General features: G+C 37.2%; 1 protein-coding gene across 9 annotated transcripts in view; it reads left to right on the plus strand.

The window, feature by feature from the left end:
• LOC110456976 (myosin-IIIb-like) overlaps positions 1 to 14,766 on the plus strand; it is a 157,847-nt gene that overhangs the window by 8,380 nt on the left and 134,701 nt on the right. For 3 of the 9 annotated variants that reach the window (XM_021508048.1, XM_021508053.1, XM_021508049.1), the window contains exon 1: positions 6,577 to 7,340. In XM_021508048.1, coding sequence (XP_021363723.1) covers positions 7,319 to 7,340 — 22 coding nt within the window. In that variant the 5' untranslated portion in view covers positions 6,577 to 7,318. Of the gene's footprint in view, positions 1 to 342; positions 476 to 6,573; positions 7,341 to 14,766 lie in introns of those variants that run through there. The other 6 variants (XM_021508051.1, XM_021508052.1, XM_021508054.1 and 3 more) reach the window with 6 other exon arrangements.

The following is a 14,766-nucleotide window of genomic DNA, read 5'->3' on the forward strand; positions in this document are numbered from 1 at the left end:
GTCATGGCTGAACAAATTTGATAGCTGCTTATCCCAGCAAACTATACCCACGTCATGGCTGAACAAATTTGAAAGCTACTTATCCCAGCAAGCTAAACCCACGTCATGGCTGAACAAATTGATAGCTACTTATTTCCCAGCAAGCTAAACCCACGTCATGGCTGAACAAATTTGATAGCTGCTTATCCCAGCAAACTATACCCACGTCATGGCTGAACAAATTTGAAAGCTACTTATCCCAGCAAGCTATACCCACGTCATGGCTGAACAAATTTGATAGCTACTTATTTCCCAGCAAGCTATACCCACGTCATAGAACTTGCCATTTTCTTGTTTTTCCAGTGGACTATTGGTACACCAGCTGTAATGGAAGAGGAACAAGGTGTAAAACGTCTCCTCAGCAGCTGATAGACCGGATTAGACAGTAACATCAAGCAGGTCAGTTCTGGCCGGATTAGACAGTAACATCAAGCAGGTAAGTTCTGGCCGGATTAGACTTTGCAGTAACATCAAGCAGGTAAGTTCTGGCTTTTGATATTATTTCGGTTATAATTGTTTTATTTGTAGCGGAGGGTAATCTCTTTGAAGTTCTGTTGCAGCAGGAGGGTAGAACTGTATTGGATATAGACCTTGTATGTAGTTTCCATGGTTACAGTGTTATATATAGGTTACATTGAAGCTGTACTAATCCGGCAATAAGCCCATGCTTGAAAATTAAATAAGCCAACCAATATATAATGTCGTTAGATAGAAATACCATCAATATTTAAAAAATCTTCTTCTCCAGACTCAGAGGTACTACAGTCAATTATTGTGCATGGATGGAAAGATCATCAGGGGCTATATTTAAATTGTAAATTTCAGGAGCCCCGGGCCATCTGTTCTCCCTTGGGGAGGGGGTAAAGTTGACTATAATTTATATAGGGAAATAACACTTACGGTATATTTTATCCATTTTTAGCAGGTCAAATTATTCAATCTTGATCAGAATCATCTTTGGTGGATGAGGGCATTATGTAAAATTCCCATTGCTATAAACGACCTCTTCTGTATGCCATGGATATCGATCATATTTGGTTGGAAGCATTCATGGGAGGCAGGGATTCAAAATTGTACAAATGGTGGGGATGACCCCCCCAGGCTAAGGGGTGGGGCCAACAAAAGTTTATTACTTGGAAATGGTTGAGATCCAACCATATATACAATTGCTGAGTACAAAGTGAAGAATGCACATTTGTTTCCAGGATGGCCCTAGGGTCTGGCCCCACCCTTGGAGACGTAGTCCGTGGGTCATAACTGCAAAACGGTTTAGATTCCCACCCCAAAACTATAAATACAAAAGCTGGGCAAAAAGAGACGAATGCAGTCATGATATTAGAATTGATCCTAAGTTAAGTCACAGCTTGGAAACAGTTGAGATCCCCACCCCATAACCATACATATAATTGCTGGGCATTACAAATCTGATAGAGACATACTACAAGGATTGTCCTTGGGGTCTGGCATATTCCCTTGGATCTCATTTGGAGAATATTTTGCCATGATTACTTAGATATCCAGGTGAGCAATACAGGTCCTCTTGGCCTCTTGTTTTGTTTATTTCATCTTTATTATTTCTCATGAAAATCCCACAAAGTTTGCTTAACTTCTCAAAAATGGTTTATCAGAGCTAGTTACCTCCTTGTGTTCGGCTCCCATCATTAGTTACCCCCTGGTGGAGAATAATGGGGGCCCAAAACTCCACTAGGGGGAAACTAATAATGGGGGCCCAAAACTCCACCAGGGGGTAACTAATAATGGGGGCCCACAACTACACCAGGGGGGTAACTAATAATGGGGGCCCAAAACTCCACCAGGGGGTAACTAATAATGGAGGCCCAAAACTCCACCAGGGGGTAACTAATAATGGGGACCAAAACTCCACCAGGGAGTAACTAATAATGGGGGCCCAAAACTCCACAAGGGGGTAACTAATATTGGGAACCCAAAACTCCACAAGGGGTAACTAATAATGGGGACCCAAAACTCCACAAGGGGGTAACTAATAATGGGGGCCAAAAACTCCACAAGGGGGTAACTAATAATGGGGGCCCAAAACTCCACAAGGGGGTAGCTAATAATGGGGGCCAAAAACTCCTCTGAGATAAAATAGGAAATTAAAAGATTTTTTAAAAAGATTTTTGGATACCCTGTATCAGATTATAAAGATGTTATGCTCAACAATTCTGCTATTTCACCACATATTTTGATGAAGATTTATTTTTTATTTTTTTCAATTTATTTCCTTTTTTTGACAATCACTACACGTAGTGTCTATATTACATGAAGCTTAAGTGAATAAAAATGAAAAGTAAAATAATAAAAATATTAATATCTTTTGTAAGTGTGTAACTTCATTGACACACTTCATTGATACCACTGTACATATTGTACAAGCTGTAAATATACCAACAGCTGGGCTGAAATAACACATCTGTTATTTACAATGTCTGTCTGCAGTTGGTACACAGCAATATTTCTGCTCTTTAGACGTGTCTGCTGTTCAGGACTGAAACGTTTCCCCACCCAGATTTACAAACCTGTTTAATAGCATTACATTGTTACCTGGCACACAACACTAAGATTAAGCCCCTTCTACACCTAACTTTTACCAGATTTTATTGGTATTCAGGTAAAAAATCAATGTACTTAAGTCACAAATGACATGTCAGATCATACATGTAGAAGCTTTCATAAGTAAACTTACATATATGTAAATACCATCCAGGTAAATAAAGTCCAGGTAAAAACGTGCTGTGTTAGCTTCATATATAAAACACTCCTCAAATTCTTCTGATAGCTTTTTGGAGAATATTTTTGAATTTATAAAGCTGTTTTTAATCTGCTTTCAGTATCGTAAGGTAAAATTCTACATCTATATATAGACATGTTTTCAGTTTCAACATTAATAAAGATACTTACAACGGTTTAGAATATTTACCTAGTCTAATTTTAAGGATCTCTGTCCCACTAAGTCTAATTTTAAGGATCCCTGTTACACTCAGTCTAATTTGAAGGATCCCTGTTACACTCAGTCTAATTTTAAGGATCCCTGTCCCACTAAGTCTTATTTTAAGGATCCATGTCCCACTAAGTCTAATTTGAAGGATCCCTGTCCCACTCAGTCTAATTTGAAGGATCCCTGTCCCACTAAGTCTAATTTGAAGGATCCCTGTTACACTCAGTCTAATTTCAAGGATCCTTTTTCCATTTAGTCTAATTTTAAGGATCCCTGTCCCATTTTGTCTAATTTTTAGGATCCCTGTCCCACTCAGTCTAATTTTAAGGATCCCTGTTCCACTCAGTCTAATTTGAAGGATCCCTGTTCCACAAAGCCTAATTTTAAGGACCTGTCCCACTTAGTCTAATTTTAAAGATCCTTGTTCCACTTAGTCTAATTTTTAGGATCCCTGTCCCATTTAGTCTAATTTTAAGGATCCCTGTCCCACTCAGTCTACTTTTTAGGATCCCTGTTCCACTTTGTCTAATTTGAAGGATCCCTGTTACACTCAGTCTAATTTTTAGGATCCCTGTCCCACTTAGTCTAATTTTAAGGATCCCTGTCCCACTAAGTCTTATTTGAAGGATCCCTGTCCCACTAAGTCTAATTTGAAGGATCCCTGTTACACTCAGTCTAATTTCAAGGATCCCTGTCCCATTTAGTCTAATTTTAAGGATCCCTGTCCCATTTTGTCTAATTTTTAGGATCCCTGTCCCACTCAGTCTAATTTTAAGGATCCCTGTTCCACTCAGTCTAATTTTAAGGATCCCTGTTCCACTAAGCCTAATTTTAAGGACCTGTCCCACTTAGTCTAATTTTAAAGATCCTTGTTCCACTTAGTCTATTTTTTAGGATCCCTGTCCCACTTAGTCTAATTTTAAGGATCCCTGTCCCACTCAGTCTACTTTTTAGGGTCCCTGTTCCACTTTGTCTAATTTTAAGGATCCCTGTTACACTCAGTCTAATTTTTAGGATCCCTGTCCCACTTAGTCTAATTTTAAGGATCCCTGTCCCACTAAGTCTTATTTGAAGGATCCCTGTTACACTCAGTCTAATTTCAAGGATCCCTTTTCCATTTAGTCTAATTTCAAGGATCCCTGTCCCATTTTGTCTAATTTTTAGGATCCTTGTCCCACTCAGTCTAATTTTAAGGATCCCTGTTCCACTCAGTCTAATTTTAAGGATCCCTGTTCCACTCAGTCTAATTTTAAGGATCCCTGTTCCCCTAAGCCTAATTTTAAGGACCTGTCCCACTTAGTCTAATTTTAAAGATCCTTGTTCCACTTAGTCTAATTTTTAGGATCCCTGTCCCACTTAGTCTAATTTTAAGGATCCCTGTCCCACTCAGTCTACTTTTTAGGATCCCTGTTCCACTTTGTCTAATTTGAAGGATCCCTGTTACAATCAGTCTAATTTTTAGGATCCCTGTCCCACTTAGTCTAATTTTAAGGATCCCTGTCCCACTCAGTCTAATTTTTAGGATCCCTGTTCCACTTTGTCTAATTTGAAGGATCCCTGTTACAATCAGTCTAATTTTTAGGATCCCTGTCCCACTTAGTCTAATTTTAAGGATCCCTGTCCCACTCAGTCTAATTTTAAGGATCCCTGTTCCACTTAGTCTAATTTTAAGGATCCTTGTTACATTCAGTCTAATTTTTAGGATCCCTGTCCCACTTAGTCTAATTTTAAGGATCCCTGTCCCACTAAGTCTAATTTTAAGGATCCCTGTTCCACTTAGTCTAATTTTTAGGATCCCTGTCCCACTTAGTCTAATTTTAAGGATCCCTGTCCCACTAAGTCTTATTTTAAGGATCCCTGTCCCACTAAGTCTAATTTGAAGGATCCCTGTCCCACTAAGTCTAATTTGAAGGATCCCTGTTACCCTCAGTCTAATTTCAAGGATCCCTTTTCCATTTAGTCTAATTTTAAGGATCCCTGTCCAATTTTGTCTAATTTTTAAGATCCCTGTCCCACTCAGTCTAATTTTAAGGATCCCTGTTCCAATAAACCTAATTTTAAGGACCTGTCCCACTTAGTCTAATTTTAAAGATCCTTGTTCCACTTAGTCTAATTTTGAGGATCCCTGTCCCACTTAGTCTAATTTTAAGGATCCCTGTCCCACTAAGTCTAATTTTAAGGATCCCTGTCCCACTCATTGAATTGGAAGAGTTCAAATGTGTCTTTTGTCTAATTTCAAGGATCCCCGTCCAACTAAGTTTAATTTTAAGGATCCCTGTTCCACTTAGTCTTATAAGGATCCCTGTCCCACTAAGTCTAATTTTTAGGATCCCTGTTCCACTTAGTCTTATTTTAAGGATCCCTGTCCCACTTAGTCTAATTTTAGAGTTGTCTTTAACGCATTCACCCCTGAAATTTCATAATGAACTATTCCAACTTTTGAATTGGAAGAGTTCAAATGTGTCTTCAGGGGTGAATGGTTTAACATGTGTCCTTCATATAACCTTAAAATCTCTAGTGTTTGATCAAAAGTCTAAGGCGATTTTTCCCCTGAACACACTTTTAAACTCTTCCAATACAAAGGCTGGAATAACTCATTATGAGATTTCAGGGGTGAATGAAATATTACACTGAGTCACCTGTTCAGCTTTCTCCATCTATAAGTGCAGTGTCTATTGTTGTGGCCTTTCTATATAGTTGTTGGTACGATTCTGTATCACTATTTGATTGATCTTCCTCTATTGGTAAGTGCGGGAAACTAAATACAGTATTTAAGTGTGGCCTCCCTTGATTGGTCTGTTTCTGTGATGCCAATTTTAACATTGTGGTCTTCATTCCAGAAACACAGATTGTTATTGATGTGGCCTTTATCTAGTGGTTTATTCCAGAAACACAGATTGTTATTGATGTGGCCTTTCTCTAGTGGTTTAAAGCAGTAAAACTAATTTTCATTGGTGTGGCCTTTTTTCGCACGCTGGAACCTCCTCTGGTAATGATATCAAAAATTCATGATAAAATTGATTTGTTGACTGACAGCAGACTGGCAGAACAGCTGTACTGTAGCTACTGATCAGCTGGTCAGTCGTCAGAGATACAAAGGTATGGCTAGGTTAGACGTCTTCCTGTACTAGCCAAGACAGATACGAATTTGAACACGGATTTAAACACGTAGGTTCATAGTACTTACCTTTGTTTATTATGGCAGCTTGTCAGTGTTGGTACCACAATAATTTCTCAAAAGTGCAACAAGGAAGTTTTGGAAAGTTTTTGAACTGATAACATGTTTCCTGTTAATCTCGCTGACTTTTACAGAGGAGAAAGTCTCCAATGGGTATCTGAATTGAACTGCTATACAATAGATCTAGATAAGGAGGAGAATATCAGGAACATTCAAAATCACAAAAACAGGTATTAAAGGAGCACTTGACTTTTGATTGTACATGTTTACATGATGTACCATTTATCTACATAATAAACAGTTACCTGTGTGGCCGTCACCTGTAATTTATGATTAGTCTCTGCCGGTATCAAGTGCTCAACATGAAATGAAAACTCTACCTGTAAGTATATATACATCTGTGGTGCTGAATTACGTCTACCTGGTCCGAATGACCAATAGCTGACAACCACCAGCTCAAGTTGTACATGTGTGTTTCAACATTTCGATATTTACATTTCTCTCACGATGACAAATTTGCCAACGGTATGTTCTGTTTCTGGAAATGTCAAGTGATTTTCTTTGGGATTATTTGTGCATGGTGAGGTTTGGAGAAATACCTGTAGGTTTGGAGCTGTTGATTGGTACACCTGTACAGGTATTTGCCTTCGAGACTGGTGGCAGGATTAGAACACCTGTAGATTTGTGTGCGCTTCATTTCATCTTCTCTTCTGTGGTTTAAATTATGGATTCTGAGACCGTTCACCAGAAGAAATGCTCTTGATGATTTTTATTTAGTATGCAGTCTGGAATTATTTTCATTTTTAATCTCATTTGTGAATCGTATATGCTTTTAAACTTCTGATCACGGAAAGTGGCTCAAACTGTTAAACATTGACATACCCAGGAGGTTAGCTGAGGTTTCAGGAGCAATAAATTAATTTCCAAACATATTTTTCTACGCCAAAAGGGAAAGAGAACCAGTTTGAACAGCTCATTGGTATCACTTGTAATGTATCAAATATGTCGGGTGTAATTGATTGATATGTTAAATCTACATTTCTGCTCAGTTTGGCAGAAATGAGGTTTATTTGGGATCTGTAAAGGATATATATTGATTGGTTTCACGGTCCGAGTCCTGTTTGTGAAGAAATTCGGAGAAAATGAAGAATATTAAAGACAAAGGTAAATGCTTTGTATTAAATTTTAAATTGCGTGGTTGTGTTTCGTTTGTAAACAAAGAAGACATTTATAGCTGTGTTATGCTGATTTATCATGCATGTTTTAGGGAAGTGACAGATATATATATGTCACAGGTTTTTTGTGGGGGCCATTTAGGGGCCAAATATTGGCCCCCCTCTTCCAGTGGGAAATAGCACTATTTTTTCAAAAAATCTCTCCAAAATTTGCCAATAAAAAGAATGAATTTTAAACTTGTATGTAAAATGTTAATTCTATATCTAATAACTGAAATGAAATAATCTTTCAAAATTAATACAGATGTTTTAGTTTTTTATATGATGCCAAACAAATTAAAAAATAAATATTTCATATTATTCCGGATATTCCAAACTTAATGGTTTACTGATACAGTTTTCCCGATTCAAAAACCACTGGCTCCATTCCATAACTAGGGATAGAGCTATGGACATTTTATAATGTTGTTGGTGGATGTGAAATGTAAACAGATGCAGGATGTAATAAATTGGTCCTGATTTATTATAAGCAGTTGAAGTTGGTTGAAATTTAACTTTAATTCCTTGATATTATTTTCGTGATATTTTTTAGTGACGGTCAGTAAGATGTAAATCAAGAGTTCATTTTTGGTTTTTGATTGTATTGCTTCATCATGTAGTTGTATACTCGTTGCTTGACGTGATATTTTAGTATTAGCCAAAACATTGTCTGTATTGTCAACTATTACTATATATTGTAAATATTTATAAAGAAAAGCCCAGGATGCTGTGAAATTACCGTATCTGTTTTAATTGAAGTATTTGTTTAGGGATGGGCGATTATTGGAAACATAGATATGGAACAGTAGAATAATATTGATACTGTTTCAGGTTTCTACTCTGTATTAAAAACGGAAAAAGTGAAGGTGAAGTCATGATCTTTTGAGTGATTGATTCCAAGCTGTTACTATCTGATGGTAAACTAGGAGTAGTAAGCTTCATGAAGATGCTGATTAGAACAGAACATTCAGGAGAAATGTTATAAAATGTCTTGAACAATATATTTTTGTACAGTAAATTGATAACAAACAGGATGATGGAGACATGAGGCAAAATGTTTGGGAGAGTTTGGGTGTGCAATTATTTAAAGACTTTTGAAAATTCATAAAACAAATGAAAATTATTGTCTTAATTATCACCTTTTTACTACATTGATAAGGCATTGGTGATTATTGGAGTTTGGCAACAGTTCGAACCAGAGAATTACAAAGGGTTATTAAAATTGTACAGAGTTAACACATACCTGCCAACTCCGGTTATACTAAAAGAGGGTGATGACCCTCTTTTGAAAATAAAAAGAGGGTCATATAGCGCACGACGGCTTTTTTCGCAACAAATATAAAAAATAAAAAAATATTAAATTATAACTATAATATTTTAATGATGTGAAAGTTACATTCTACATTCATTGAACTGTTCTTCCAGCTGATCCTAATCCACAATACCGAATTCAAAGCTGAAAAAAAAAAAAGATTTGTCAACAACACAACTTATAAAATTAATTCATAATAATATAATGATGCTGTGTTTTCACAAGCTTTTTTTATGCGGGACTTTATACACTATAACTAATTTTCCTACGACATTTGATATGTGCACAATTATATTTTCTTTTACCATTTCGTGTAGTAGAACCTGAAAGTCCCGATAACGACTTCTTCCTTCAAGAAGACATAACGTTACCTTCAAAATACGATCTATTCTACATAAATGCTGGGCAATTTTTGAGACTGATTGGATAAACAACATGGCCGACAGGCAGCCATCTTGGATTTTGTTAGTGAAAGTTTGTTATCGCTATTTCTCAAGAAGTTTCAGAGGGATCTTTCTCAAATTTTATATGCAGGTTCCCCTTGGTCCTTNACAGAATAAAGGAAAGAAGAGAAAAGATCGAACTGACAAAGAACTAATGAAGATGGTACAAAGGTGGGCGCCAAGATCCCTCTGGGATCTCTTGTTATTTGTTGATCAAGAATTTTTTGCAGATATTTTGCGAAAAACACCTTTCCAAACCATACAATTCATATAGTTTCAGTCTTAAGATATTGCCATCTTGATTATTATATATATCTGTTGTTTCCATTATGACGTCATTATCTGGAAGTCTGGCATCATTTCATTATGATGATACAATATGTCATATGACATGAGTTAATACACAAAACGTGTGATGTGGGTGTATACTCTGTATAACATTATAACGACTTTCATATGGTTATAAATAGGATAGAAATATCCGAGGGAATAGAATTCGTCGTGACAAATAACGAGACTAGTGATGAGGTTTTTGAACCCGAATCATATTCCCAAGTGTTGCGCATTTACATATGATAGAGTCATCGTCTAACATTGCTCCCTGATTTATTTAATTGAAATGTGTAGTCGCCATCTTGTGGCTAAACGGCACCTTCTTTCGATTTGATATTTAAGCTTTACGAATGGAAAAAAAAGAGTGAATCCAAGTTTGGTTTATACTGAAAGTATAATCTTCACATTAGTTTGGTTTATACTAAAAGTATAATCTTTACATTAGTTTGGTTTATACTGAAAGTATAATCTTCACATTAGGAACAACACAACAATTAAATGTGGATACATTACCTCAAGTGAAAAAAATATATAAGCAAAATAAATAAAAATTACTTCAAACTAATGCCACAGCATGACGTCATCTCCTTGTCTTTACATTGTGACGTCATGCCGTCGTAAGATAGATTTACCTGCCAATTATATTTCTCAGGTACTGATTTAGAAATGTACTACAGGTAATTCTGTTCAAAAATGACGCTTCTCTCAATTGGTCCAGTCAGAAATAAGAATCTGTCCTTAATTAACATTTGATTAATTGGGGTGTTTACATCTCAAACTTTAACCGGTAGTCAGAAATGAAATTTGAAGTGCTTGAACATCCACTGTTAGTTGTTCTGAAGTGACGTTGACATAGGACCACCCAAGCCTTGAAATATTCATGTAATATGTAATGGAGTCGTTTGTAAGGTGAGATTTTCCCCTTGTAAATACATAACAGAAAAAGTTTATTGAATCATGAACTACTTATAACCTCAATATACTCTCCGTATTTTGAAATCTGAATTTACAGTAGCCCTGTGAACGTATATCTCTCTAAATTATCCCAAAATGACAGAGATTCAGTGAACATTCTATAGAATTCAAGCTTTTGATGTTTCCTGTACGTGTAAAAGAGAAGGTGAAATAAGAAAGGATTATCACAAGGAGAACGGGTATTACATATTCTGTAGAGTTTATTGATATTATTGAGGATATATACCGTGAGTATGGTTAAACGGTCACCAGACTGTATCAAAGCAATAAAACTTACAATATTCATTAACTTCAGTCGGGGAAATTATGTACGGCTGCATGTATTTCATATCTTTTTCCCACCCCACCCCTCTTTGGAAATGACTTTTCACTACAAAAATCACTTGAAAATGTGTTTTGATGAAATAAATTCTTTTTAATTTTCGTAAATTTTAGTTGTCCTTCCCTTCTGTGTTTTATTTTTCTTTCTCTCAATTTCTATTAAATATTTTCCTTGATTTCTAAATGCACTGGCTTTAACTCATTCACCCCTGAAGATACATTTGAACTCCTCCAACTCAAAGGTTGGAATAGTTCATTATGAAATTTCAGGGGTGAATGAGTTTACATACATAACTGTTATTCTATTTTGTCTTTATGTATATGCGGCCTTGAAGTTTAAATAAGATTGAAAGCTGAGGGTGTGATACTGGTTTTAATGCTAGACAAGGTCTTCACATCAGTGCACATGTATAGACTATTGAGATCAATATATCAAGCGCTTATCAAGAGACCCTGATAGGGGTTATGACCTCTGAAAGGTCGTGACCTCTGCTGTAGGATATACATATATCTAACTTAATGAGAATATTTTGCTATGACTGCTTAAATATTCAGGTGAGCGATACAGGCCCTCTTGGGCCTCTTGTTGTCTGTGTATTTGTACACAAGGTAAAACCAAGCTATCAATACTTGTTGTCTGTGTATTTGTACATGAGGTAAAACCAAGCTATCAATACTTGTTGTCTGTGTATTTGTACACGAGGTAAAACCAAGCTAACAATACTTGTTGCCTGTGTATTTGTACACAAGGTAAAACCAAGCTATCAATACTTGTTGTCTGTGTATTTGTAGACAAGGTAAAACCAAGCTATCAATACTTGTTGTCTGTGTATTTGTACACAAGGTAAAACCAAGCTAACAATACTTGTTGTCTGTGTATTTGTACACTGTCTGTGTATTTGTACACAAGGTAAAACCAAGCTAACAATACTTGTTGTCTGTGTATTTGTACATGAGGTAAAACCAAGCTACACGAGGTAAAACCAAGCTAACAATACTTGTTGTCTGTGTATTTGTACACAAGGTAAAACTAATCTATCAATACTTGTTGTTTGTGTATTTGTACACAAGGTAAAACCAAGCTAACAATACTTGTTGTCTGCGTATTTGTACACAAGGTAAAAGCAAGCTAACAATACTTGTTGTATGTGTATTTGTACACAAGGTAAAGCCAAGCTAACAATTCTTGTTGTCTGTGTATTTGTACACAAGGTAAAACCAAGCTAACAATACTTGTCTGTATTTGTATACGAGGTAAAACCAAGCTAACAATACTTGTGGTCTGTGTATTTGTACACGAGGTAAAACCAAGCTAACAATACTTGTTGTCTGTGTATTTGTACACAAGGTTAAACCAAGCTAACAATACTTGTTTTCTGTGTATTTGTACACAAGGTAAAACCAATCTAACAATACTTGTTGTCTGTGTATTTGTAAACGAGGTAAAACCAAGCTAACAATACTTGTTGTCTGTGTATTTGTCCACAAGGTAAAACCAAGCTAACAATACTTGTTGTCTTTGTATTTGTAGCTAACAATGCTTAAATGCCTATATACTATAGATAATTATGTTAGGGCCCAAGGTATACTAGACAATCATGTGACTTTGTTAGCTTTTGATGTAATTAACAGGTACTAATGAAGATGATAAGTATCTACATGTCACAACAGGTAACCACTTGTAAGGACAGGTAACTAATGGTAATGACAGGTAACTACTGGTAAGGACATGTCACGACAGGTAACCACTGGTAATGACAGGTAACTACTGGTAAGGACAGGTAACCACTGGTAGCGATAGGTAACTACTGGTAAGGACATGTCACAACAGGTAACCACTTGTAACGACAGGTAACTACTGGTAATGACAGGTAACTACTGGTAAGGACAGGTAATGACAGGTAACCACTGGTAATGACAGGTAACTACTGGTAAGGACAGGTAATGACAGGTAACCACTGGTAATGACAGGTAACTACTGGTACGGACATGTCATGACAGGTAACTACTGGTAATGACAGGTAACTACTGGTAATGACATGGAACTACAGGTAATGACAGGTAACTACTGGTAATGACAGGTAACTACTTGTAATGACAGGTAATTACTGGTAATGTCAGGTAACTACTGGTAACGACAGGTAACTACTGGTAATGACAGGTAACTACTGGTAAGGACATGTCACGACAGGTAACCACTGGTAATGACAGGTAACTACTGGTAAGGACAGGTAACTACTGGTAAGGACAGGTAACTACTGGTAAGGACAGGTAACCACTGGTAGCGATAGGTAACTACTGGTAAGGACATGTCACAACAGGTAACCACTTGTAACGACAGGTAACTACTGGTAATGACAGGTAACTACTGGTAAGGACATGTCACGACAGGTAACCACTTGTAAGGACAGGTAACTACTTGTAATGACAGGTAACTACTAATAAGGACATGTCACGACAGGTAACCATTGGTAATGACAGGTAACTACTGGTAAGGACAGGTAACCACTGGTAGCGATAGGTAACTACTGGTAAGGACATGTCACAACAGGTAACCACTTGTAACGACAGGTAACTACTGGTAATGACAGGTAACTACTGGTAAGGACAGGTAATGACAGGTAACCACTGGTAATGACAGGTAACTACTGGTAAGGACATGTCATGACAGGTAACCACTTGTCATGACAGGTAACTACTTGTAAGGACAGGTAACCACTGGTAATGACAGGTAACTACTGGTAAGGACATGTCACGACAGGTAACCACTGGTAACGACAGGTAACTACTGGTAATGACAGGTAGCTACTGGTAATGAAAGGTAACTACTGGTAATGACAGGTAACTACTGGTTACGACAGGAAACTACTGGTAATGACAGGTAACTACTGGTAACGACAGGTAACTACTGGTAATGACAGGTAACTACAGGTAACGACAGGTAACTACTGGTAACTACTGGTAATGATAGGTAACTACTGGTAATGACAGGTAACTACTGGTAATGACAGGTTACTACAGGTAACGACAGGTAACTACTGGTAAGGACAGGTAACTACTGGTAATGACAGGTAATTACTGGTAATGACAGGTAACTACAGGTAACTACAGGTAATGACAGGTAACTACAGGTAACGACAGGTAACTACAGGTAACGACAGGTAACTACTGGTAATGACAGGTAACTACTGGTAATGACAGGTAACTACTGGTAATGACAGGTAACTACTGGTAACGACAGGTAACTACTGGTAATGACAGGTAACTACTGGTAATGACAGGTAACTACTGGTAATGACAGGTAACTACTGGTAATGACAGGTAACTACTGGTATTGACAGGTAACTACAGGTCAAGACAGGTAACTACTGGTAATGACAGGTAATGACAGGTAACTACTGGTAACGACAGGTAACTACTGATAACGACAGGTTGAAATCAGCTACTAACAATGGAGTACACTAGCTATCAATTATTAGCTCACCTGGCACGAAGTGCCAAGTGAGCTTATGCCGTGGCGCGGCGTCCGTCGTCCGTCCATCGTCCGTCCGTCGTCCGGCGTCAATATTTTACTTTAAACGACTTCTTCTTAATAACCGAAAGGCCTAGGGTGTCAATATTTGGCCAGAAGCAAACTTGGATGAAGGGCTACAAAGTTTGTTCAAATAAATGACCTTCACCTATTTTCAAGGTCACAGGGGTCAAATATGTCAAAAACTTTAAACATCTTCTTCTCAATAACCAAAATGCCCAGGGAGATGATATTTGGCCAGTAGCATGCTTGGGTGAAGGGCTACCAAGTTTGTTCAAATGAATGACCTTCAATTATATTCAAGGTCACAGGGGTCAATTGTATTAAAAAACCTTTAAACAACTTCTTCTGAATAACCAAAATGCTCAGGGTGATGATATTTAGCCAGTAGCATGCTGAGATGAAGTGCTACAAAGTTTGTTCAAATGAATGACCTTCACCCATATTCAAGGTCACAGGG

Source organism: Mizuhopecten yessoensis, unplaced genomic scaffold (assembly GCF_002113885.1).
Source record: "Mizuhopecten yessoensis strain PY_sf001 unplaced genomic scaffold, ASM211388v2 scaffold8989, whole genome shotgun sequence".
In the NCBI taxonomy this organism is placed as follows: Eukaryota; Metazoa; Mollusca; class Bivalvia; order Pectinida; family Pectinidae; genus Mizuhopecten; species Mizuhopecten yessoensis.